Here is a 26,692-nt window from a genome sequence, read left to right as displayed (position 1 = left end):
AGAAGCAGAGGGTAAAATAGAAATCAAGAGAATTCACCAGTCACCTCCTGAAAGAGATCCCAAAAGAAAAACTTCCAGAAATGTTATAGCCAAATTCCAAAACTCCCAAATCAAAGAGAAAATTCTAAAAGCTGCCAGAAACAAACAATTCAACTACTGAGGCTCCATCATTAGGATTATACATTAGGATCTGGCAGCATCTACATTAAGGGCTCATAGGGATTGAAATATGATATTCCGGAAGGCAAAAGATCTTGGTTTACAACCAAGAATCAACTCCCCAGGAAAACTGACCATCCTCTTTCAGGAGAAAAGTTGGACTTTCAATGAAACAGGACTTTCAAACTTTCCTATTGAAACAACTAGAGCTGAACAAAAAGCTTGATCTCCAAGTACAGGATGATGGTGAACCATAGAGGAGGTGGATGAGAAGGATTAACTATGAGGAATTTAATGATATTGAATTGTTTGTATTCCTGCATGGGAAGAAGATATTGTTAACTCATATGAACTTTATCATCTATAAGAGCTGTTAGAAGGAACATATATAAATAGGGCACAGGAAGGAGCAGAATATAATGGTATAATATAGTAAAAAGATGGAGTCAATGGGTGATAAAGGAAAGTACTGGGAGGAAGGGAAAGGAGATAAAGAAGCTAAGAAATATCACATAAGAGTCAAGGAAAAGCTTTTTCAATGGAATGGAATGGGGGAAGGCAAGGGGGGAATGAGCGAGCCTTCATTCTGATCAGAAATGGCTCGGAGAGGAAATAACACACACACACTTAATAGGGCATAGAAATCTACCTTACCCTAGAAAAAAGTGAGAAGGGATGTGATAAGGGGGAATGGATGGAGGGAAGTGTAGAATAGGTAATAGAAGAGAGAGAAGATTGTGGGAGAGGGTACTCAGATACAACACACTTTTGGATGAAAGGAGAGAGAGAATAGAATAAATGAGAGAGGAGGAATAGAGTGGAGGGAAATACAGCTAGTAATAGCAACTGTGGGAAAAAATATTGAAGCAACTTTCTCTGGTGAACTTAAGATAAAGAAAGCAACTCACCCCAGAGACAGTCATTGGAATCTGAACACAGACTGAAATACATTTTTTTCCTCTCACTATTCTTGAGGTTTCTCATCTTCTTGGGGGGAGGAGGTTTATGTTTACTCTTATAACAGAATTATTGTAATAATATCAAATAAATCTAGATCCTTAAAAAATAAAAAAATGTTAAAAAGAAAAATGGAAATTGAAACAATCTACATATCTTATAATTGAGATGGACTAACATGATAGAGCAAAGTGATAAATGTGGGAGAGGAAGTGGAAAATTTGGGATACTAATTCACTGTTGGTAGAATTGTGAATTGATCTAAGCATTGTTAAGAACAATCTAGAATTATGATAAAAGAATTATTAAATTCTGCCTACTCTTTGACTCAACAATACTACTATTAGACCTATTTTTTCCAAGATGATTGAGGAAAAAGATGAAACACATTTTATAATACTGTCAGCAGCTCTCATTTTTGTGGAAAAGAACTAAAAATTCCAAGGGTGCCCATCACTTAGGGAATGAATAGAAAGAGATTAAGTACAATCTGAGGTAAATGGTCACTGACTTCAGTCATGATTGAAGATGACCTGTTGAGAATACTATTGAAATATTCATCTCATTTCTCCAGAAATCATGTGCTTATGACTCATAAATGTGGTTCCATCAGCACTGAGTAGCTGAGATGCACTATAGGTCTTTGACCCTGAATAGGCTTCAGGGCTTCATCATAGCACTTCAGATTCTTACTACCAGCCTGAAACTGAATTTCAGCTCTTCTTACTGAGTCCAGAATCCTGCATCTCTCAAGTTTTGCAGTCGCATAACTTTTGGTGGAGTTAAACACTTCCTTTTATAAATGTGTGTGTGTATGTATATATATATATATATATATATATATATATATATATATATATATATATATACATGTGTGTATATATATATATGTATTTATATGTGTGTGTGTATATATATAGAGTTTATTTTTTTTTGAGTTTTACATTTTTCCCCCATTCTTGCTTCCTCCCCCCACCCCCCACAGAAAGCAGTTAGTCTTTACATTGTTTCCATGGTATACATTGATCTAAGTTGAATGTGATGAGAGAGAAATCATATCCTTAAGAAAGAATAATAAAGTATAAGAGATAGCAAAATTACATAATAAGATGTTTTTCCCCCTAAATTGAAGATAATAGGCTTTGGTCTTTGTTCAAACTCCATAATTCTTTCTCTAGATACAGATGGCATTCTCCATCACAGATAGCCCCAAATTGTCCCTGAATGAGCAAGTCCATCAAGGTTGATCATCACCCCCAAATTGCTGTTAGGGTATACAATTAAATACTACTTTCTTGGAGGTGAATAAAGTAACCAATTCATAGGTCCTATAAGACTTTATTTTAAGTACCTTCTGAATTTCTCCATCATTTTCAGCTGACCGTTTTGGAGGTTTCCTGGTCTTGTCCCAGATGGGGTATTGTACCACAAATCTGTAAAAACTATGCACTCATGTTCTGTTCAGATTTACCCGTTAGCCACAAACTATTCTCCCATGGAGAATCCCACTAATTTCTTGATATTAAGCCTGGTAGTCATCCTTACAATGCCATTCAATATAATTCCAATGGTTGCTTCAAGAGTACATCCATGAAGTTTTGTTGCATTTTATTGTTTTGAGATCATGCACTGCATAAATCTTAACTCTTGGCTGTTGTATACACCTAATATACGTATAAACACACACACACACACACACACACACACACACACTGTGCGTGTATGTGTGTGTAAATCTTTTGGAGAATATATGTTTGATTTTTTGTTTCCTTCAGATATAGAGACCAGGTTTGAAGTAAATGGGATAACTAGAAAGCTGGAAATTTTTGTGGAAGAATATGACCTGCAAAGATACGAGAGTGATGGTTCCTGTGACTTCAATTTGAGAAAAACCCATGATTCTAATTTCAAGGTAGATCAAAATCCAAAGAGTGAATGTGAATTTGATGAAATTGTAAAGAGATACAGAGGTCTCCAGTCATAAATGACCTCAGGGAATGACTGTTTTCAAAATGCTTTACTGAAGAAGTAGGATTTTTTCAGTCACCTGAAATTCCAGTATTTCTAAACAATCATTGGAAAATTGCCCTTCAGCTGGGGTTGAAATCTCATTAGACATCAGAAACATGATATTGGAGAAATGCTTTTCTGTAAATAATAAAGGTGAGTAAGAACTCTAGGCTCATTACTCATCAGTAAATTAATGTTTTAGAAAGAAGCCTGCTGAATATAATGAATGTGAAGTAGTTTCATTCCACCACTAATCTTTTCCTTTCCATCCTAGATGTTACACTGGAATGGAAAGATATGCATGTCTTCAGTATGGGGAAGATTTGCTTGGAACTTGGATCTTGATAGGCCTCTGAAGAGTCATAGTGGGGAAAAGTTTTATAAATGCAATGAATGTGGGAAGACTTTCAACTGTAGATCACTTCTTGCCATCCATCAAAGAATTCACACTGGAGAGAAACCTTTTGAGTGTAATCAATGTGGAAAGACTTTTATGCACAACTGTCATTTTACTAATCATCAGAGAATCCATACTGGAGAGAAACCTTATGAATGTAATCAATGTGGAAAGACTTTTGGAAGTAGTTCCCACCTTGCTAAACATCAGAGAAGGCATACTGAAGGGAAGACTTATATATGTAATCAGTGTGCAAAGTCTTTTAAAGTGAACTCCAGTCTTGCTGCACATCAGAGAGTCCACACTGGAGAAAAACCTTATGAATGTAGTCAGTGTGGAAATTCTTTTAGAGACAGCTCCAGTTTTGTTAGGCATAGAAGAATCCACACTGGAGAAAAGCCTTATGAATGTAATCAGTGTGGTAAGGCTTTTAGACAGAGCTCCAATCTTGCTAAGCATCAGAGAATGCACATTAGAGAAATTTTATGAATGTTATTAAATGAAAATGCTCATTCAGAGGGATAATCTTGCTGTACCCCAGAAAATGCAGAATGGAGAAAAGGCTTAGGAATGAAATTAATGTGGAAAAGTTTTTAGATTCAGCATCAGTCTTGTTTTACATTACAAAATTCACTTTGGGGAGAAGCCCTAGAAATGTAATCAATGTGAAAAGATTTTTAGAACTCCAGTATTGTTGGATATTAAAAAGTCCACACTTGAAAGAAGCCTTATGAATGTATTCAATGTGGAATGTCACAGTGAATTGAAATCTTCCTAAACATTAGAGATCTACATGAGTGTCATGAATGCAGCAGAGTTTTTAGAATATCTAACAGAAGTTCCACATTTGAGTGAAACCTTATGAAGATAAAGTAGTAATGCCTTCAGGCAACAATCCTCTTACCATCTCATATTAGCTAGAAATCTGATCATTTTCATGAATAAAGGCACTTAAAGGGAGTTCACAACTTTTTTTAACATTAAAAAAATCATTCTTAGGAGCACTTCCCTCTGAATGTCCTGGGAAGGCTTTCAACTAGAATCATCTCTTTATCAAACTTTGTTGTTGAGAGAAGCTTCAAAAATGTGGTGATGGGGACCATAGGGTCAATAATAGTCAATAGGGTCCATAGCATTCCTACTGGAGTTAAGGAGATAAAAACAAGTTTTGTTAAGGCCTCCCCTAGAGCTCACCCTTGACTGTCACTTTGGAGAAGTATTTTTATTTGAGATATATTGATATTTTCTAAAATAAATTGGTTTCTTTTTTCTAAAAAATGTAAACAGGGAAATGACCAAAGGGAAATGGTTATCTCATACACACACACACACACACACACACACACACACACACACACACGTGTGTGTTACTATGTACTTACTGAAGTTCCCAATCATTGAAGGGAGTGACCCTAGTTCCTTAGATATTTCCATAAATGAGGGGAATATCAGCAATATCAAACCAAGATCCCAATTGAAATCTCTGGAATATGTTCCTTGGAAGTGTTAGCCAGGACCAAGCAACCACAATATTCCAATCACTGTATTAAGTACTGGCTGTACATAAAGAGCCAAAGGAATGTAGGTAGGTTACAGCCTCAGAGGTGACAACACAAATTTGAACAAAGCAAACTATATAGAGGAAAAAGAGAATATAATTAGAGTTAAGGCCCTGGAATTGAGATAGGTTGGAGATGGGTGGCTATAGAAGGTGGGATTTTAGTTGAAACTTAAATGATGGTATTTCATTTCAGCAGAGGTTGGAGAATATTCCACATCTGGGAGATGACAAGAAAAAAAATAATCCTAGGAATTTAGAAATGAAGGTTGTGTTTGTCATCTCATGTTATTAGATCAAAAAGGACAGTTGGCAGAGAAAGCATATTGGATAGGTAGGAGAGGGCTGAGTTGTCCAGGACTTTGAATACCAAATTGGGTACTTTACATGGCTCCGGAAACAATAGAGCCCCAAAGGAGTTATTGAGTTGGGGAAGAGTAAATTACTTTGGGGGTTGAATAGAGGATGGATTGAAATGGAAAGCACTTGAGGTAGGCAGACCAATTACTCAGCTAGTTTAGTAGTTCAGGTGTGAGGGAATGGTTTTATGTTTAGCGCTCTTTGAAAAACAGTGGGGAGGGGGTGGCTAGGTGGCACAGTGGATAAAAGCACTGGACCTGGAGTCAGGAGTGCCTGGGTTCAAATCCGACCTCAGATACTTATTAATTCCCTAGCTGTGTGGCCTTGGGCAAGCCACTTAACCCCATTTGCCTTACAAAAACCTAAAAAAAAAAATGGGGAACTTAACTGTTTAATTACAACTCATTATTTTGATGAGACTAAGGGGGCACATGTAAGCCGGTTGGGTAACAGGCTGAAGGTCTTTGTCTCCTCCCAGGCACATAAGATTAACATCTCTCTGCTGAGTCCTGAATCTGATTCAGTGTGGAGACTTGGTGAGCCTAGGATCAGATTCTCCCAACTCAAAGGGTGTTGGCTCAGGGACATTTATGCTTTATTGGGGGAGCAGCGGCAGCCCTGACCCCAGGTTACCTAATTAATCCAGACTCAGTAAAGGCATCTTTGGACTTCCAGCCCACACCCCAATCTATTTTTCCCACATTTGGCTTAGGAGGAGGGTAAGCAAGGTGGAGCCAATTTGACTTTGACTAGTGTGGAAGTAACCCTGAGATTACTATGTCTGTTTTCTGTCAGTTACTTTACCTGGCAGATATACTGGACATGAAAGAAACTTACTTGTTGAAAGGAGGCTAAAATGAGCCAGAGTTTTGCTCACTCCCCAGATGCCTTTGCTGTTGTTTGCTGACTGGCTTTACTGAGCTGTGGCCCCCTCCCCACAAACTGGCTCAACTATTCCTGCAAAACTTCCTGTTTCTTTTTGCACCTGTTCCTGGAAAATAATTGTCCACATATTTTCCTAACCCCTCCATAAATATTCTCATGTGGTTTTCAGAGAGAAATCTCTGCCTTTCCTGGACTATGGGCTTTTTTGGACTTTCTGCTGGGTGCTGAAGCACTAGTATCTGATTTTCCTCCTAATAAAACTTCCTCTTTTTTTCTTTTTACAAGGCAATGGGTTTAAGTAACTTGACCAAGATCACACAGCTAGGTAATTAAGTGTCTGAGACCACATTTGAACTCAGGTCTCCTGACTCCAGGGCCAGTGCTCTATCCACTGTGCCACCGAGCTGCCCCTAAAACTTGCACTTTCAACCCAGCTTGGAATTTTCTACATTTTGAGGGGAAGGCTGACATAATATAACAGGTTTTGTAAGGAAAGAATTCTTGAGGTATAACTTAAACCTGTCTATACTCTTACAGGAACTATGGAATGACTGACTTTTGTTACCAAACAGCCCTCTTAAAAAAAATCTAAGTAGAAGAATAGGAACATAAAAAAAAAAAGTAAATTCAAATCAGAAAGCAGCCTTTTACCGGCAATGGAATGCAATGTTCCTTTAGAAGGTTTCATAATGGTTTCAAGATTTGTATGATTCTTGGCTACTAATTATGTTGTTTTAAAAGTCTGCTTTCTTCCCTGAAAGGTAGCATCTTGATATCTTTTCAGCACTAATAAAATGAGAATACAAAATAATTTTGGAATAAAGACTACTCTGGTGCAATGTTCAGAAAGTAAATGAAGATAAATGTATGGCTGTGACCTTCAATTGAGAACTGATTTGTACTTGTATGTCATACCTGTCCAACAATCTGTAAACATTTAGTGTCAGGTTAAGAAATTGTCAGGTCTATGGAATGGGGAGAAATTTATGACCAAACAAGAAATAGAGTACATTATAATTTGCAAAATGAATGATTTTCAGGGGCAACTAGGTGGCGGAGTGGCTAGAGCAATGGCTCTGGAGTCAGGAGGTCTTGAGCTCAAATCCAACCTCAGACACTTAATAATTACTGAGCTATGTGACCTTGGGCAAGTCACAATCCCATTGCCGTGCCAAAAAAAAAAAATGATTTTGACTATATTAAATTTAAAAGTTTTTGCACTAATAAAACCAAAGTAGCTAAGATTAGGAGGAAAATAGAAAGCTGAGAAACAATTTTCATAGCAAAAGGTTCTGATAAAGGTCTCATTTCTAAAATGCAGAGAATTGAATCAGATTTGTAAGGTTACAAGTCATTCCCCAATTGATAAATGCTCAAAGGCGTTTTCAAATGAAATTAAAGCTATATATATAAAATCATGAAAAAATGCTCCAAATCATTATTAGAGAAATGCAAATCAAGACAACTATGAGGTTACCATCTCACACTTAACAGATTAACTTGGATCATAAAAAGGGGAAATGATCAATGTTGGAAGAGGATGTGGGAGGATTGGGACATTAATGCATTGTAGGTGAAGTTGTGAATTGATCCAACCATTCTAGAGAGCAATACAGAACTATTCCCAAAGATCAATAAAACTCATCCTACCCTTTGATGCAGCAATACCAATACTAGGTCTATATCCAGGAGAAATAAAAAATGGGAAAACTCCCACATGTTTAAAAATATTTATAGCAACTCTCTGTGGTGGTAAAGAATTGGAAATTAAGGGGATGTCCAGTTGGGGAATGGCTAAACATAAATGGTACAGTTGTACAATGGTACAAGGGTACATGAATACTATGGAATATTATTCTATAAGAAACCATGAATAGTCAGACTCTAGAGAAGCATGGAAGGAATTGCAAGAAATGATGCTAAACAAAGGGAGCAGAACAATGAGAAGGTTATACACATTAACAACATTGTGAGTTGATCAACCTTGATGGATGCAGCTCCTCTCAGCATTTCAGAGAGCTAGATAACCCTATTAGATGAGCTATAGACAATTTCGTACCCATCCAGAGTAAGAAAAACCCAACCCCCCCCCAAAAAAATCCTACAGAATCTAAATGAATACCACATTCAATTTTTTTTTTGCAAGGCAAATGGGGTTAAGTGGCTTGCCCAAGGCCACACAGCTAGGTAATTATTAAGTGCCTGAGACAGGATTTGAACCCAAGTACTCCTGACTCCAAGGCTGGTGCTTTATCCACTGTGCAACCTAGCTGCCCCCACATTAATTTTTTTAAAATTTCTCTTGTGTATTTCCTATTTCATGGGTTTTTTTCTTTTCCTTTAATCCTAATTCCTCAAACAAAATTGACTAATCTGTAAACATGTTAAACACAAATGCGTATTACAATAATTCACTTGACTTTTCACTACTGAGGGGAGAGGCCTGAAAAGGGAGAGTGGAAGGAAATGATGTAATTTTAAAATATGCATATGCATGCTGATGAATATTGAAAAACTTTCATAACATGTAAATGGAAAAATAAAATAGCAATTGAAAAGGGAAAAAAAAGAAATTGTCAGCTCTGTGGAACAGGAGAAATTTACGACCAAACAAGAAATAAAGTACATTATAATTTGCAAAATGAATTATTTTGACTATTAAAGTTTTTGCAGTAATAAAACCAAAGTAGCCAAGATTAGAAGGAAAACAAAGGTGGGAAACAATTTTCAAAGCTAGGGGTTCTGATAAAGTCTCCTTTCTAAAATACATTGAGAATGGAATCAAATTTATAAGGTTATAAGTAATTCCTCAATTGATAAATGGTCAAAGGATATAAACAGGCCGTTGTCAAACCAAGAAATTAAAGCTATATGTAAGCATATGAAAAAATGCTCCAAATCATTATGAGAAATGCAAATTAAAACAACTATGAGGTAACCACCTCACACTTATCAGACTGGATGACAAAAAGAAAAGAGATCAATGTTGGAGAGATTATGGGAGAAGTGGGACATGAATGCAACAATTCTGCAGGGCACTATGGAACTATTCCTAAAGAGCAATAAAACTGATTATATCATTTGATCCAGCAATACCAGTACTAGGCCTATATCCAGAAATTTTAAAAATGGGAAAAGTCCCACATGTTGAAAAATATTCAATAAAAGCTTTTTGTAGTGACAAAGAATTGGATATTGGGGGGATGCCCATCAATCAGGGAATGGCTAAATAATGTATATATTAGGGCATACTATTGTTCTATTAGAAACTATGAATGGTCAGACTTGAGAGAAGCATGGAACATATTATATAAACTGATGCTGAATGAAAGGAGCAGAAAAGCAAGAGAACACTGTACACAGGAATAACATTATGAGTTGATCAATTATGATATATGTGGCTCCTCCCAGCAGTTCAGAGAGCTAGGACGATGTCTTCCATATTCCTATCCTAGGGAACCTGTAATGGACAATGTCATCCATATTCAGAAAATAAACAAAACCACAGAATCTGAATAAACAATGTTTTCTTTTTTAAAATTTCTCATTTTTCCTTTCCATCCAATGGTTTTATTTCTTTTCCCTTAGTCCTAATTCCTTATTTACAAAATGAGGAATATGTAAACACATTGAACACAAATTCATATGTGCAGTATTGTTCAATGTTTGCCACTGAGGGGAGTGGGGTGGGAAGGGGGAAAGAGAGAAAATTTTGTAACTTGTAAATATGCAAGTAGATAAATGTTGAAAAACTTTCATAATATGTAATTGGAAAAATAAAACATCAATCAAAAAATAATTTTAAAGAAAGTGTTGCATTTAGTCAGAAATAAAAAGTTTAATATACTTACAGCATAAACACCAAAATTATTCAATGCCCAAGCATGATCGTTTGGAGTTAGTAAAGATAATTTTTTTAAAATATCTGGACAATGGTTATACTAAAGAACTGGTTGGTCAAAATAATACATTACATTTGAGGGAAAAAAATAATTGCTAATCATCTTTTGTTCTCAGATTTTTCAAAAAAAAAGTTTCACCAGGAAAATCATTATACCTAGTGATTTAATAATACTTCAGGGGCAGCTAGGTGGCACAGTGGATAGAGCACGGACCTTGGAGTCAGGAGTACCTGGGTTCAAATCCGGTCTCAGACACTTAATAATTACCTAGCTGTGTGACCTTGGGGAAGCCACTTAACCCCATTGCCTTGCAAAAACCTAAAAAAAAAAAAACCTAAGAATACTTCGTATATATGTAGCAAAAGACAAGATCAAAAGGATACCAGTATGTTAGAGAATAGTTACAGTGTGTCTGACTGCCTTATCAGACCAATGTGAGTTTGGAATGCACTGCCACAGATCGAACACAAATACTTCACATGAACACCTGGGGCAGGTGGCCTTAACCTGCCCATCTCCTATTTCCTTTGAGCTGCTTCAATTCTGCCTTACTCATAGAGCACAGCACCTTCTCTGATGAGAGCTGCTATACTGACTGGGCAGACCTATGCCAATGTCTCTCCTGCTGCACAATCAATTCTAAAGTTCTTAAGAGACCTTTAGGGTATCCCAGTATCATTTTTTTTCTTACCCCCTTGTGAGTGCTTGCACTGTGTGAGTTCCACACAAAAGTCTTTTTCGCAAGCATTTGTTCAGCATTCTGAACAAGGCCAGCCCATCACAGTTGCACTCTCTGTAGAAATGTTGGAATGCTTGGCAGTTTAGCTCAAGGAAGGACCTCAGGATCTGGTATCTTCTCCTGTCAGGTGAATCTTCCTAAGACAATATAAATGGAAACTATTGTTTCCTGCCATGACACTGGGAGACTGTCCAGGTTTCACAGGCCGATAGCAATGAGGTCAGCACAGTGGCTCTGTAGACTTTCAGTCTGATAGTCCAATATCTCTTCTCTCCCATACTTTCTTATGGAGCCTCCCAAACACTGAACTAGCTCTGGCAATGTGAGCATCGACCTCATCATCAATGTGTGCTTTCCTGGAAGGTATGCGGTCAAGGCAAATGAACTTATCCAGAGTATTCAAAACTTCTCCATTTTCTGTAATTGATGGTTTCACCTACAGACGGTGTGGTGTTGGATCATGGAGTGCTGAATTGCCCTGTCCACAAGGGGATTCATTTGGCTAAAGAGAAAGAAGAAACATGCCTATGCTCAGGTGGGGATGCTAGAAGGACAACTAGCAGAGCTGTTTCTTGATAGCATCAATTCTTTATAGCAGAAAACCACAAAATTAGCATACAGGATAGAAGCAATGATGTAACTCTAACTTGGGCACGATGGAACCTGGCAGGATGTAACCCAGGTCAAGAAGTTCAGGTACAGGGCTCTCATCAAGTGAGGCCACAAATGACACAGTTGTGTTCTGTGGAAAGCCTTCAGCTTGAAGGTCACCAGGGCTTGTTTTTTAGTCATAACTGACCTAACCCAAAATCACTTGAGCAGCTCTCAACAATGGAGCCCCTGTATCTTCTTGGTGTTGTTAGGCCAAAATTAGCACAAGAAGCAGAGAACTGGACCACACTTTTTTGCATCTCAGTTTCAGAGGCTGCATTGAATATACAATTATCTGCAAACCAAAAATCATGCACCGACACTATAACCTTTTGAAATTGAAGAATTTACCAGGGGCAATAGGTGGCACAGGGGATAGATCACCAGCCCTGAATTCAGGAGGACCTGAGATCAAATTCAGCCTCAGACAATAATTACCTAGCCATGAGAAAAGTCAAAAATAAAAAATAAATGCTTAGTCTAAAAACAAAAATTTTACACACAGTGCATAAGCTGACGTTGTTGCCATGTTCATCCTCATTGAAGATGTTTCACAACATGATTGAAAACATCATGCCAAAAAGCATGGCAGCAAGCACACACCGCCTTTGGTATCTGGGAAATCTCAAGTGCATCATCTATTGTCTAAAATCCAAGTAAGCATGCAATCATGAAATTAACTTAGAATACTGATAAACTTTTCTGGGCAAATAAATTGTGAAATAATTTTTTAATAAACTGCCAAGAAAGACTAACAATACTGAAGATCTCAGTCAGATCTAACCTGTTGTATACAGACTTCTATTCTGTTCCTGGCATTTTTTTCTAGGGTTGCCAGGCAGCAAATACCTTATCAAGTCTTCCTCAACCCTTGGTTCAAGGAGTTGACCACCTTCCAGGTGAAGAATCAGCCCATGATGATTCTGACAAGAATCCTACCAGCAATGATTAAAAGGAGAAACACCCCTGTGAATGTTTTTTTCCTTTACCTTTAAAGAGATGGACAATTCCTGGGAGCTAATCTTTTCATTCCAAATAAAATGGAAAATTTCAGGCAACTTTTGAATGTAAGCCTTTTAAAATCACATCTGAAATACAGACAGCACTAAGTATTTTCCCACAAGAAAAAAGCCTAATTGCATTCAAAACCTCTTCTTCAGTTGGAGCGGACTTCAGTTTCCAATGGCTTCTGCATTAATTGATGATGATCTGTTAAGCACACTAGTAAAGTGTTCAACCCATAAGAACATGGTCCTATCCTTAATGTGGCTCCATCAGCACTGAGTAGTTGAGATGTATGTCTTTGGCCAATAAGTAGCCTATACAGGAACATAAAAGCACTTTGGATTATGTCTCTCTGCATAAAATTGCAAGACCAGAATCCTGCATCTCTTTAAGTTTCACTTTAGGTTTTTTTTTAAGGCAATGGGGTTGACTTCCCCAAGGTCACACAGCTAGGCAATTATTGTCTGAGGCCACATTTGAACTCAGATCCTCCTGAATCCAGGGCCCATGCTTTATCCACTGCACCACTTAGCTGCCCCTGTACTTTAGTTTTGATGAAATTAAATGCTTAGAATGGACTATCCTTCAGGTAAGCCCTGTGGAGTTCTCATTTCTTTCATTTAGCAGCTTCTGTGTTTCCCCATCATTTTCATCAAACCAGTCTCATGTCTGTGTTCTGACCCAGATGAGCAAATGCAATACTGTACATCAAATCTCTGAAAGCTGCCCATTTCTTTCAAGCTCCACTCTTGCCAGCTGTGTATTGGCTCAACTTTCCCTCCAAGTTAGAAACAAATTGTTCCTTGTCAGAGGAGCACTCTAATCTCTTGGCATTAATTCTTCTCATAATCACTTTGCCTTGGGTTCAACACTTCAGCTGAATGTGAATATTTAGCTTGGGATTAAGTCCAGCAGTGTGCCACACACTGCCTTTATCACTCAAATCCTATCTCTTGTTACATTCTCATTATCTATTAGATGTCAAGGAATTCACTAAGTTTTATTACATTTAAGTTAATGTATGAGTGTGATAAGAAACTAAGATGTGCAAGTCTTCATTAGTAGGTGACCACTGCTGTTGTTTCCAATCCCATTTCTCCCAAGGACACCCTGTCCTGTCTGATGGTCTGAGTCTACTCTAGCATTACAGTCACCCAGCATTATAAACTTTTCTTCTGACACATTGATAACAAGAGCCTCAATGTCTTCATAAAAATCTTGATTTCTAATTTATATTAAAAAAAAGTCAATTTCCCAATTGACAAATGATCAAAGGATATGGAGAAGCAATTTACAGCTGAGGAAATCGAAGTGATCCATAGTCAAATGAAAAATTGCTCTAAATCATTACTGATCAGAGAAATGCAAATTAAAGCATCTCTGAGGTACCACATTACACCTCTCAGACTGGCCAACATGACCAGAAAGGACAATGATCATTATTGGAAGGGTTGTGGGAAATCTGGGACACTAACACTTTTGGTGGAACTGTGAACTGATCCAACTTTTCTGGAGAGCAATTTGGGATTATGCCCAAAGGGCAACAAAAATGTGTATCCCCTTTCATCCAGCAATACCATTACTGTGTCTATACAACTGAAGAGATCATGAAAAAGGGTAAAAACATCACTTGTACAAAATGTTCATAGCAGCCCTGTTTGTGTTGACAAAGAATTGGAAATCAAGTGAATGTCCTTCAATTGGGGAATGGCTTAGCAAACTGTGGTCTATGTATGTCATGGAACACTACTGTTCTATTAGAAACCAGGAGAGATGGGAATTCAGAGAAGCCTGGAAAGATGTGCATAAACTGACGCTGAGTGAGATGAGCAGAACCAGAACATTGTACACAACAGCAACATGGGGGTGATAATCAACCTTGATGGGAAATGCTCATTCCATCAGTGCAACAACCACGGACAATTTGGGGCTGTCTGCAATGGAGAATACCATCCATATCCTGAGAAAGAATCGTGGAGTTTTAACAAAGTCCAAAGTGTATTACCTTTAATTTAAAAAAAAAAATCCATTATCTTATGAACAGAGACATTATGTGATGATTAACTGAATTAGTATCTCTCAGCAATTCATCAAACAAGGGCAACTGTAAAAGACTTGTGATGAAAAACCGATTTGCATCCAGAGAAAAAACTAGAGTCTGAATACAAAAGAAAATGTGTTCATTTTTCAAAAGTTTTTTAAACTTCTACAAAGCAGAGAATAGTTTTTAGCCTAAATTCCTTTCTGAGGTCACCCAATTTAGACCAGGCAAAAAGAACCCAATTGAGGATTTTGCCCACAAAATCAGGGAAAAATAACTTGGAAATAAACTCACACAGCAGTATTGTTGGCAGTCAGTCCAACCTCCAATTCTCTGATATGAGTCATGTAAAACATTACTGATGACCTCCATGAGTTTGACCTTCCTAAAAAATTCAATTAAGCATGGTCTTAACTTCCAGAATTTCCTAAAAAGAGAGAAAGTTGGGCTCTGGATTTGGGTCTCGAGAAAGAAGCCAGAATTAGGTTAAAATACACATTTTATTAAATTTCTATAATCACAGTAATTACAAATATCTGCTTGGGTCCTGGATAGAAAACGATCCCCAAAATGACTCCCACTTTTCTTAAGAGAATTATGCAAGGGTGGGGCAGTTAGGTGGCACAGTGAATGGAGTATTGACTTTGGAGTCAGGAAGACTCCAAAGAGTTCAAATCTGACCTGACAATCTCAATGCCTTGCAAAAAACAAAACAAAAAAAAAAGATGCAAAGGAAACAGTGTCAGATCACATTAAGATGTCCTCAGGAGAGAACTGATACAATTATTTGATAGACATACATAAATTTCACACTGTGTGCCAGGCCCTGTGCTTAATGGGGACTTGCAAAAAAATCATGCAATACCACTATTGGGTCTGTATCCTGAAGAAAACATGAAAAAAAAAGGAAAAATCACACAGGTACTGCAATATTCATAGCTCCTTTTTTTGGAGTGGCAAAGAATTGGAATTTGAGAGGATGCCCATCAATTGGGGAATGGCTAAACAAATTGTGGTATAGGTATGTCATGGAACACTACTGCTCTATTAGAAGCCAGGAGGGATGGGAATTCAGAGAAGCCTGGCAAGACTTGTATTAATTGATACTGAGTGAAGTGAGCAGTCAGAAGGACATTCTATACATTGATAACAATAGGAGATATTAACCATGATGGATGTATTCATTTCAGCAGTACCTTAAAGACAGGGACAGCTAGATGGTACAGTGGATAGAGCACCAGCCCTGGAGTCAGGACTGAGTTCAAATCTGACTTCAGACACTTAATAATTGCCTAGCTGTATGACTTTAGGCAAGTCACTTAACCCCATTGCCTTAAATAAAATGTTTTTAAAAATAAGAAAAGAAGGAGCAGCTAGGTGGCATAGTGGATAGAGTACCGGCACTGGTGTCAGGAGTACCTGGGTTCAAATCCAGTCTCAGACACTTAACAATTACCTAGCTGTGTGGCCTTGGGCAAGCCACTTAACCCCATTTGCCTTCCAAAAACCTAAAAAAAAAAAAAAAATTTGAAAAAGACTTGTGATGGAAAATACCATCGATAACCAGAGAAGGAACTGTGGGGTTTACATGAAAACCATAGCTTATTTTCTTCAATTTTTAAGAGTTTCTTATCTAACTTTTTTCCTAATGTTTTCTTTTTTCCATGTGGATCTGATTCTTCTCACATGATCAATATCAATCTATGTTTAACATGGTTATAAATAAAGAGCCTATATCAGATTCCTTTCTGTCTGGGAGAGAGAAAGGAGGAAGGGAGAAAAGTTGCACAACTCAAAACCCTGTGGAAAAAAAAAAGGATTGGTAAAAACTACTGTTGTGAGACAGCTAGGTGGCGCAGTATATAAAACACCAGCCCTGGAGTCAAGAGCACCTGAGTTCAAATCCAGCCTCTAAACATTTAATAACCTAGCTGTGTGGCTTTGGGCAAGCCACTTAACCCCATTGCTTAGCAAAAACCTAAAAACAAAAACAAAAAACTACTGTTGTATGCAATTGGAAAATCAAATTTTTTTTTAAAAGTATGAAAACAGTAGTGACTACCCTCAAGCTCACATTCTAAGGAAGAGACAAGGAAACAAATATATAGAAGTTGTGAAGGGGTCAACAGGATATAATTAAAAAACAGGAAGACATGAGAATTAAGAGAATTTGGGAAAAACAGGTGAGATTTGGATTGAAGACTTGAAAGCTAGGAGGCCAAAATGATGAGGCAGAGTTCCAGTCACTAGCCTGGAGGTTAGAAATGGAAGGACTTTTTATGGCAAATGAAGGTGGCCAAGTTGCATTAGATCAAAGAGGAGGTGGCAAGAAATAATGTGTAAGAAGACTGAAAAGATAAGTGATGTGGCTAAGTCCTGGTGAGCTTTGAAAGCTCAGTAATCAATAAATATTTATTAAGCACCTTTATATGCCCTGTACTGTTAGGGACTTAGAATTAAAATAGAAAGTACTGTCCTAAATTCAATGAATTTACACTTTCCTGGAGAAGTTAACACAGAAAAGGAAGAGATTTGAGGCAAAAGAAGACAAGATACTAGGACATGGTGGCAAAGTAGGTCAGAAGTTTCAAATATAGAATTCCACATATGGACACGTGTGAGCTGACCTGCTTAAATAAAGGTTTGGAGGACATGAACTCCCCACATGATAGTTTAGAAAGTATGTGGGAAAATGGGAAAGAAAAGAGATATGGTCTCTGAACTACCACCTCACACCACTCAGACTTGGCAATATGACAAGAAAGGACAATGATCAATGTTAGAAGGGATGCGGGAAATCTGGGACACTAATACATTGTTGGTGGAGCTATGAACTCATCTAACCTTTCTGGAGAGCAATTTGGGATTATGCCCAAAGGGCAACAAAAATATGCATACTCTTTGATCCAAAAATACCACTACTGGGTCTATACCCTGAAGAGATGATGAAAAAAGGGTTAAAAACATCACTTGTACAAAAATATCCATAGCAGCCTTGTTTGTGGTGGCAAAAACTTGGAAACTAAGTGAATGTCCTTCAATTGGGGAATGATTTAGCAAACTGTGGTATCTGTATTGTTCTATTAGAAACCAGGAGCAATGGGAATTCAGGGAAGCCTGGAAAGATTTGCATGAACTGATGCTGAGCGAGATGAGCAGAACCAGAAAGGCATTGCACAACCTAACAGCAACACAGGGGCAATGTTCCACCTTGATGGACTTACTCATCCCTTCAGTGCAACAACCAGGGATAATTTTGAGCTATCTGCAATGGAGAATACCATCTGTATCCAGAGAAAGAATTATGGACTTTCACCAGATTATTACCATCAAATTGGGGGGGGGGGGGAAGCATTATATTATTATGTAATGTTACTACCTCATACTTTACTTTTCTTCCTTAAGGATATGATTTCTCTGTCATCACATTCAACTGAGATCAATGTATAACATGGAACCAATGTAAACACTAACAGAATGCCTTCTGTGGGGGGTGGAGGGAGGGAAGCAAGAATAGGGGAAAAAACTGTAAAGATAGATAAAATGTTTCTTTAAAAAAAAGATGTAGAAGATCTTCTGATAACAACAAGTTAGGGATTCAAGAGATAAGTTATCAATCTACAAAAGAATGACTTTTCTATAATGATCACAGAATGAATAAATACAAGCAAAGAAAAATCTTGACTCAAAATAACCAGTGAAAAGGAAGTCTTATAACTTGAAGCTAAAGGTAAAAAACTGATTACAAATAGAAGAGATGTTTTAAATAAAATCATGACAAAAATGGGAAAAGATTTTTACCTATATGAAAGAAAATTGCTCAAAAATAACTGAACTATTGAAAAAGTGTATCATAGCATTCTGCAACAAACAGAAGACACTGAATGAACATCAAATGCCAAGTGCCTTGGCCAAACATATTCAACATGTTGCTAACTGAAGAAACAGATGACCCTTCCCAAGCATCAAAGGATTTGCAGATGTAGCCAGTCTTGTATGATATCCATCAGTCTTGACTCTTACTTTTGATTCTTGATCCCCAAGACTAGCAGCATGCCAAGTTAAGTTTTTTCCCATGAATGGTCTGTTTTATGTTATACTTCAATCTTCAACCAAACTTCATAAAATATTAAATTTAAAGGAACCCTTCTTTCCCCTCAGTTACTTTTCATTCTTCATAATTAGATATTACAATGAATGAATATATTCCATGAACAATTTAAAGTAGTCCTAAAGCAAGGACAACTGATCTTTTTGACCAAGACACATTAGATCCAGTGTCACCTCAAGCCTTCAGCATAAAAAGAGAGAAGATTCTTCACTTGGTTGGCAACAATCATTACTATTCAGCACAGGACATATTGTGAGTAATTATCTCTGTAAAATTCTTTTTTATACTTTCATCTACAGAAGATTTTATTTCAGAGTTTAAGGAAAGTCAATAGACCATTTCTTTTCAAAAGAATTTGCAACGAACTTGAATTGCAGAAAAGTAACATCCTTTAATTCTCAAGATTAGCTACCCTTCCAGAACAGGAATCCTAGTTTGAGTATTTTGGAAGATCTACTAATTTCATTAAGTCAGGAACATTTCAGAACTTTCCCAGATTGTCTACTCTTTGAATACTGTAATGATTCCTAGACTGTGTTTTCTTTGTCTTTCCTCAGTGATCATTGTTCAGTTTTTACCCCCAAATTATTTACACTTTCTCACAAATTCCTTATACAATTTTCTTAATATGTCACTTTTGAAACTTCTAGTGGGTAGAAATTTTCATCACCTTTCCTTCTCCTCCACAGATTCTCATGCCTCACTGATAGAGCACATACCCTCTCCCAAACTTCATTGAAGCACTTGAATCTCCGTCTTAAAAAAGCACTGAGTGCACTCACAATCACCTGCACATGGGAAATAAGAGACCGTTCCCTGAAAGCATTACCACCTGGATTATTTCCATGTCTCTTGGAAGTGTGGAACCCAATTTGTTAAATACACTGAGAGATAACTAAAAGTTCTGCCACCTTCATGATATTCATTAGATTTATCTCCAGGGTAGATTCTGATTTAATCAAGATTACAGCTAAGTGTGAAATCAATCCAAATTAATTACATTCAAAAGGTTTCACTCAAGTATGCATTCTTTAATGTTTAGCAAGACTGGAGCTGAATCTGTAAGTGATTCCACTTTGATTACATTCATAAGCTTTTTCTGAATTTTCTAATGTGCAACAAGATTACCTGTGTCTTTCCATATTAATTACATTCAAAAGGTTTCTTTTTAATGTGGATTCCCTGATGTCTAGCAAGACTGGATCTCTCTCTAAAAGCCTTTCCACATTGATTACATTCATAAGGTTTTTCTCCAGTGTGGATTCTCTCATGTGCATTAAGACTGGATTTCTCTCGAAAAACCTTTCCACACTGAGTGCATTCATAAGGTTTCTCCCCAGTGTGTATTCTCTGATGTACAGCAAGAGTGTATTTCATTGTAAAAGTTTTTCCACATTGCTTACATTCATAACGTTTCTCTCCAGTGTGGATTCTCTTATGTTCAACAAGATTGGCACTCTGTCTAAAAGCCTTTCCACATTGATTACATTCATAAGGTTTTTCTCCAGTGTGGATTCTAAGATGGATAACAAAGCTGGTTCGATCTCCTAAAGTATTTCCACAATGCTTACATTCATAACGTTTAGCACCAGTGTGGACTCTCTGATGCTTATTAAAAGTAGAACCATCTCTAAAAGACTTACCACAATGATTACATTTATAAGGTTTCTCTCCACTGTGGACTCTCTGATGTATAACAAAATTGGAGCTGAAGCTAAAAGACTTCCCACACTGATTACATTTATAAGGTTTTTCTCCTGTGTGGATTCTCCGATGTGTGGAAAGGTTGGATTTGAAGCGAAAAGACTTTCCACATTGATTACATTCAAAAGGTTTCTCTCCAGTGTGGATTCTCTGATGTTTGGCAAGAGTAGAGCTCTCTGTAAATTTTTTTCCACATTGATTACAATCAAAAGGCTTCTCTCCAGTGTGGATTCTCTGATGTATCGCAAAATAAGAGCTGAGCCTAAAAGTCTTTTCACACAAATTACATTCATAAGGTTTTTCTCCAGTATGGATTCTCTGATGCTGAGTAAGCTCACAGCTATATTTAAAATTCTTTCCACAATGATTACATTCATAAGGTTTTACTCCAGTATGGATTCTCTGATGTTTAGTAAATTGAGAGCTGTGTGTAAAAGTCTTTCCACAATGATTACATATAAAAGGTTTCTCTCTAGTATGGATTTTCTGATGCCGAGAAAGATGGCAACGTTGACCAAAAGTCTTTCCACAGTCATCACATTCAAAAGGTTTCTCTCCAGTGTGGATTCTCTGATGTGAAGCAAGCTCAGATCTACTTGTAAAAGTCTTTCTACACTGATCACATTCAAAAGGTTTCTCTCCAGTGTGGATTCTCTGATGTGAAGCAAGCTCAGATCTACTTGTAAAAGTCTTTCTACACTGATCACATTCAAAGGTTTCTCTCCAGTATGGGATCTCTGATGTATAGAAAGAGAATTCTTATGTCTAAAAGCCTTTCCACACTGAAGACATTCAAAAGGTTTTTCTCCAGTATGGATGCTCTGATGTGCACCAAGTTTAGAGCTCACTGTAAAAGCCATTCCACACTGCTTACATTCATAAGGTTTCTCTCCTGTGTGGATTCTCTGATGTATAACAAGACAGGAGTTTTCCCTAAAAGATTTCCCACACTGTTTACATATATAAAGTTTCTCTCCAGTATGTATTTTCTGATGTCTAACAAGACTAGAGCTGCATGTAAAATACCTTCCACATTGATTAAATTTATAAGATTTTTCTCCAGTGTGGATTTTCTTATGTGCCACAAGGTTGGACCTTTGTGTAAAAGCCTTTCCACACTGATTACATTCATAAGGTTTTTCTCCAGTGTGGATTCTCTGATGTCTAACAAGATTAGACTTCAGAGTAAAAGGTTTTCCACATGGTTTACATTCATAAGCTTTCTTTCCAATGTGGATTCTCTGATATTCAGCAAAAGTGGATTTCATATTAAAAGTCTTTCCACATTCTTTACATTCATACGTTTTCTCTCTAGTGTGCTTTCTCTGATGATTACCAAGATGAGGACTACTTCCACAAGTTTTTCCACAGTGATTACACTCAAAAGGTTTCTCATCAGTGTGGACTGTCTGATGGACATTTAGGAGTGATTTGTGGCGGAAAGTCTTCCCACATTCATTACATTTATAAAACTCCCTGGTAGCAATCTTCTGAGGTTTATCAAGATTCAACTTCCAGCCAAATGCTTCCCACACAGAGGACATGCATATCTTTCCACTCCAGGGTGAAATCTAAGATGGAAAGAAGACGTAAGTGATGAGATGAGGTTATTTTACATTCATTATACTCACCACACCCCATTCTAATGTAAATTTGCTGATTAATGAGCCTGAAATTCTGATGCAAGATCTGCCCACTTTCACTACTTACAGAAAGCATTTCTCCAATATCACTTTTCTGATGTCAAGGTAATTTCCCTTTGATTATCTGAATACAGTACCATTTTAGAAGGCTTCTCAAGGGATGAAAAAGCTCTACTTGATCAGTGAAATATTTGCTATATTTATTATCTTGAAAACATTCATTCACCCAGGTCATTTTCTTATACTGATACAGGAATGAATTTGAATGAATTTCATTCCAATTTTATCAAATTGACAGTCACTCTTTGGATTTGGATCTACCTTAATATTAGGGTCAGGAGTTTTTCTTAAATTGAAGTCACAGGGACCACCACTCAGGAATCTTTCCAGGCCACGTTCTTCCACAAAAATTCCCAGTTTTCTAGTCATGCCATTTACTTTTGACCTGGTTTCTACATCTGAAGAAAACAATCAAACAGACATAAGCAAATAGATTTACACACATACAAATATTCAATAGTGATGGTGACTTAAGACTGATGCAGCTCATGATCTTCTCATCCCATACCCAAATGCAACAAAACTTCTACTATGTACTCTTATAACAGTGGTATTAAATCAGGGAAAGGGAACCTCCAGCCTCCTGGCAGTATTGTTCTGGTACTGTCAAAGCAACTGCAGGCTAGTCAAAATTCAATAAATTGAGGATCTTTTAAATAATTAATTTTTAAATAATTAAATGTTTGACCATATATAGCCCACAAATGAGTTCTAAATAGCCAAATGGCTCTTGGCAGAAAAAAGGTTTCCAACTCTTGCATTAATGATCACTGAACAGATATCTTTCCACTTATATTTGGTCTTAGGCTCAGTTCAATTACTCTAGGAAATATTTTCCCCCAAGTTCTATGTTCTAACGTAGAAGTCTTGGGCTCTCCTGTTTATAACTTCACAGTTTTTAAATTATTTTTTCTTGTGGCTTCTAGCATTTTCTTCTTATTCTGGGAGCTTTGAAAGTTGGCTATGATTTTCCTTGCAAGTTTTCATCTTGAGATCTCTTTTCAAGGATGAACAGCAATTTTATTTTAGCCATCTTGTTCTAAAATTTTAGGCAATATTCTTTAATGCTTTCATAAAATACTGTTCCTAGACTGAATAACTATGAGGCAATTCAATCATTCTTATACTGTCTCTTCTCAACTTATTCTCCCTATCAGATGTTTTTCAAAAAAAATTGTTACCTATTCTCTGAAAACTTAAAGGGAAGACCAAAGTGGAGGATTTGTGAACACTGATAATTATGCCCTCAGGAAAGTTTCTGAGGCTCAGGTTCACCAGAGTATGGTTCTATTCTCTGCTCTTTATGGTAAATTTGGACTGATAATTAACAGTAAGGAAAGAGAGAATATGGTCCTTACCAAGTGAGAGAAGATTATGAATGTTCTCCTTCATGACCTCCTTGTAAAGTTCTTTCTGAGAATGGTCCAAGAGGCACCACTCCTCCTTGGTGAAATCCACAACCACATCCTTGAATGTCACCAACTCCTAAACCAATAAAACTCACTTGGTTTAGAATTGAAAGAGCCGCCAGAATCCATCTACTTCAACCATTATCAACTTAAAGGAAACAAACATAGAAAGGATTTTTCTAAAATTCCTACACCTTTATAATTGTCAGACTTCACTTGAAATCACTCTTTAGAGTCCAATGGAATATTGAAAAAAATATTTCTATTTGAAGTGAAAATCATGTTGAAATAATACCAGCTGGGAATATACCTTACCATAAAAAATGCTTTTCCTGATAGGATTAAGGAGAAGGTATGCACTCCATCAGTGATATATATATATATATATATATATATATATATATATACTGTGTATTAGGGGAAATACAAAATTAACAGTGATCAGAAAGGTAATAAAAATAAAATGATCAGACTTCTGGCCAAGATGGCAGAGAGAAGATAGGCACAGTTCCAAAGTCTACTGATCTTTCCCCATCTATGATATGAAACAAACCTCTTACCAGAAATTTGATCAACAAAACCCAGAAAGAAAAGCCAGGAGAAAGAACATCATCCTCAGGATTTGTTTTCTGTGGTCCTGGGTGAATCCAGGAAGGTGCAGAGGGTAGATCAGCCACAGATCAGCCTGATTAGCCTTGGGGTTGGAGCCCCTGGAACCTGAGGGCCTGAGAGCCAGACCTGCTGGATCAGCGGCAGGGCTAGACTGTGGGGGCTTGGGTCAACTAGGGAGCAGAGGCACTGGTGTTGGTGCTGACCTACTGGAGCTTGCCAACAGGGCTGGGGGGGGAGAGTTCTGGTGCAGGAGAGCTCCAGACATCATTCCTGGGCTCCTCAACTCCAAGTTCATACAGACTACTTCTGCCCCAGGCACAGGTGTGTGAGCAGAAGAACCAGCCCATCTGACAATAGGGAGAGGGATAACCTCACCCCAGGGTAAAGCCCACCAATTGATTGAAGATAAAATTATTAAACAGCTTCAATCACTCCCTCCAGGCTAAGGTAGAAGACTTCAATCCAGGTCACAGACACTCCAGAGAAAACAACCAGCACCTCCTACTGACCATCTGGAGAAATTGCACTCAGTGAGCAAATCCTCTAGTACCCCCTACTGGCCAGCTGGATATATTGCACTCAGTGAGCAAAACCTCTAGGGATCCCACACCAAACCTTTGTGAACCAGCCCCTCCCTAACTCAAGTTCTTAGCAAAATGAAGAAAGGTCAGCGGAAAAGTGGATCTGAAGAAAAATTCTTGGAAGGAAAAGACCCTAACTCAGAGACCTAGAACCTCTGAGGAGAACATGATCTGGTCTCCAGCACAGAAAGATTTCCTTGAAGAAATAAGGAAGAAGTTTAAAAATCAATTGGAAAATTTGGGAGCGTCAATTAACACCTTGCAACAAGAAAACAAATCATTGGAAAATACAATTGGACAAATACAAAATGAGAATAATTCTCTCAGATCCTCAATTGGGCAAATGCACAAAGAAAATAATTCTCTCAAAACCTCAACTGGTCAAATGGAAAGCTCTTTCAAAAATAGAATTGACCAAATGGAAAAGAATTTGCAAAAAAAGCAAATGAAGAAAACTCTTCTCTAAAAAAAAGAATGGAGTCTGTGGAAACTAATGACTTCATGAGACAGCAAGAGCCTGAAAAAAAAACCCCCAAAAATAGAAAAAGTAGAAGAAAATATAAAATACCTCATCAGCAAACCACTGACCTTGAGAATAGATTGAGGTGGGGCAACCTGAGAATTATTGGACTTCCTGAAAGCATTGAAGAGAAAAAAAGCCTGGACTTAATATTACAGGATTGAGTGATGGAAAACTGCCCTGATACCATGGAACCAGCAGGCAAAGTAGTTATTGAAAGAATACATGGATCCCCTCCAGAAAGAGATCCTAAAATGAAAACACCAAGGAATGTTGTGGTCAAATTCCAGAACTATCAGATAAAAGAGAAAATCCTGCAAGCAGCCAGAAAGAAACCATTTAAATATTAAGGAACCACAGTGAGGATTACACAGGACTTGGCTGCATCAACATTAAGGGATTGAAGGGCTTGGAAGAACAAGATATTCCAAAGAGTTAAGGGAGCTTGGAATGCAGCCAAGAATCCACTATCCCACAAAGCTGAGCCTTCTTTTTCAGGGGAAAAGATAGAAATTTAACAAAATGGAATTCCAAAAATTCCTGATGAAAAGACCAAAGCTAAATAGAAAATTTGGACATCAGACAGGAGGTTCAAGAGACACATGAAAAGGTAAAAAAAAAAGGGGGGGGCGGTAAAAGGAAAAAAACTGCTATCCAATAAGTTGAAACTGTCTATATCCCAGCATGGGGAAAAAGATTCTCATAAATCTTGAGAATTGTAACTCTAACAGAAAATATACCAAGCTAGAAGTAATGGACACTCATGACTTCTCCATAAGACTGCTATCCAGAGCAGCTAGGTGGCATAATGGATAAAGCACCAGCCTTGGAGTCAGGAGTACCTGGGTTCAAATCCAGTCTCAGACACTTAATAATGACCTAGCTGTGTGGCCTTGGGCAAGCCACTTAAGCCCATTTGCCTTGCCAAAAAAAAAAAAAAAAAAAAAAGACAGCTATCCAATGGGATGAAACTGGCTATAACCCCACTTAGGAGAAAGACTAATAACTCTCAAGAACTATAACTCTATTACAGAGAATATACTTAGCCAGAAGTGATGGATACTCAGAATTTTCTATGACTCAGAAAGAATGATTTAAAAACACCTCCTTATAAAGGGGGACAGGAAGGAGATGGGAGGAGGGAAGGGATTGAATGGGGTAAAATCTCATTACATTAAGAAGTACAAAAGACCTATGGTAATAGAAGGAAAGAAGGGAGGAGATAAGAAACACCTGAATCTTCTTCTCATCAGACTTGGCCTAAAGTCAACTTACACGTATACTCAGTTAACTTAAAAAACATCTAACCTTTCATGTATTAAAAGGGGAAAAGAGGGGAGGGGTGAAGAAAGGGAGGGGGAGAAAAAAGTAGAACTAACAGAAGGGAA

At 37.4% G+C, this 26,692-nt stretch overlaps 1 protein-coding gene across 1 annotated transcript; it reads right to left on the bottom strand.

Annotated features, from left to right (window-relative positions):
• Positions 1 to 1,996: 1,996 nt before the first annotated feature.
• On the bottom strand, positions 1,997 to 26,201 carry LOC141510074 (uncharacterized). Its single transcript, XM_074220069.1, is given in 4 exon segments — positions 1,997 to 21,192; positions 21,195 to 22,050; positions 22,444 to 22,580; positions 23,541 to 26,201. Coding segments are annotated over 4 exon segments (2,301 nt in total). The 5' UTR covers positions 23,575 to 26,201; the 3' UTR covers positions 1,997 to 19,918.
• Positions 26,202 to 26,692: the final 491 nt, after the last annotated feature.

This window comes from Macrotis lagotis, chromosome 1, assembly GCF_037893015.1.
Source record: "Macrotis lagotis isolate mMagLag1 chromosome 1, bilby.v1.9.chrom.fasta, whole genome shotgun sequence".
NCBI lineage: Eukaryota > Metazoa > Chordata > Mammalia > Peramelemorphia > Peramelidae > Macrotis > Macrotis lagotis.
The sequence above is the reverse complement of the archived record's forward strand: the minus strand, read 5'-3'. Positions and strand labels throughout refer to the sequence as shown.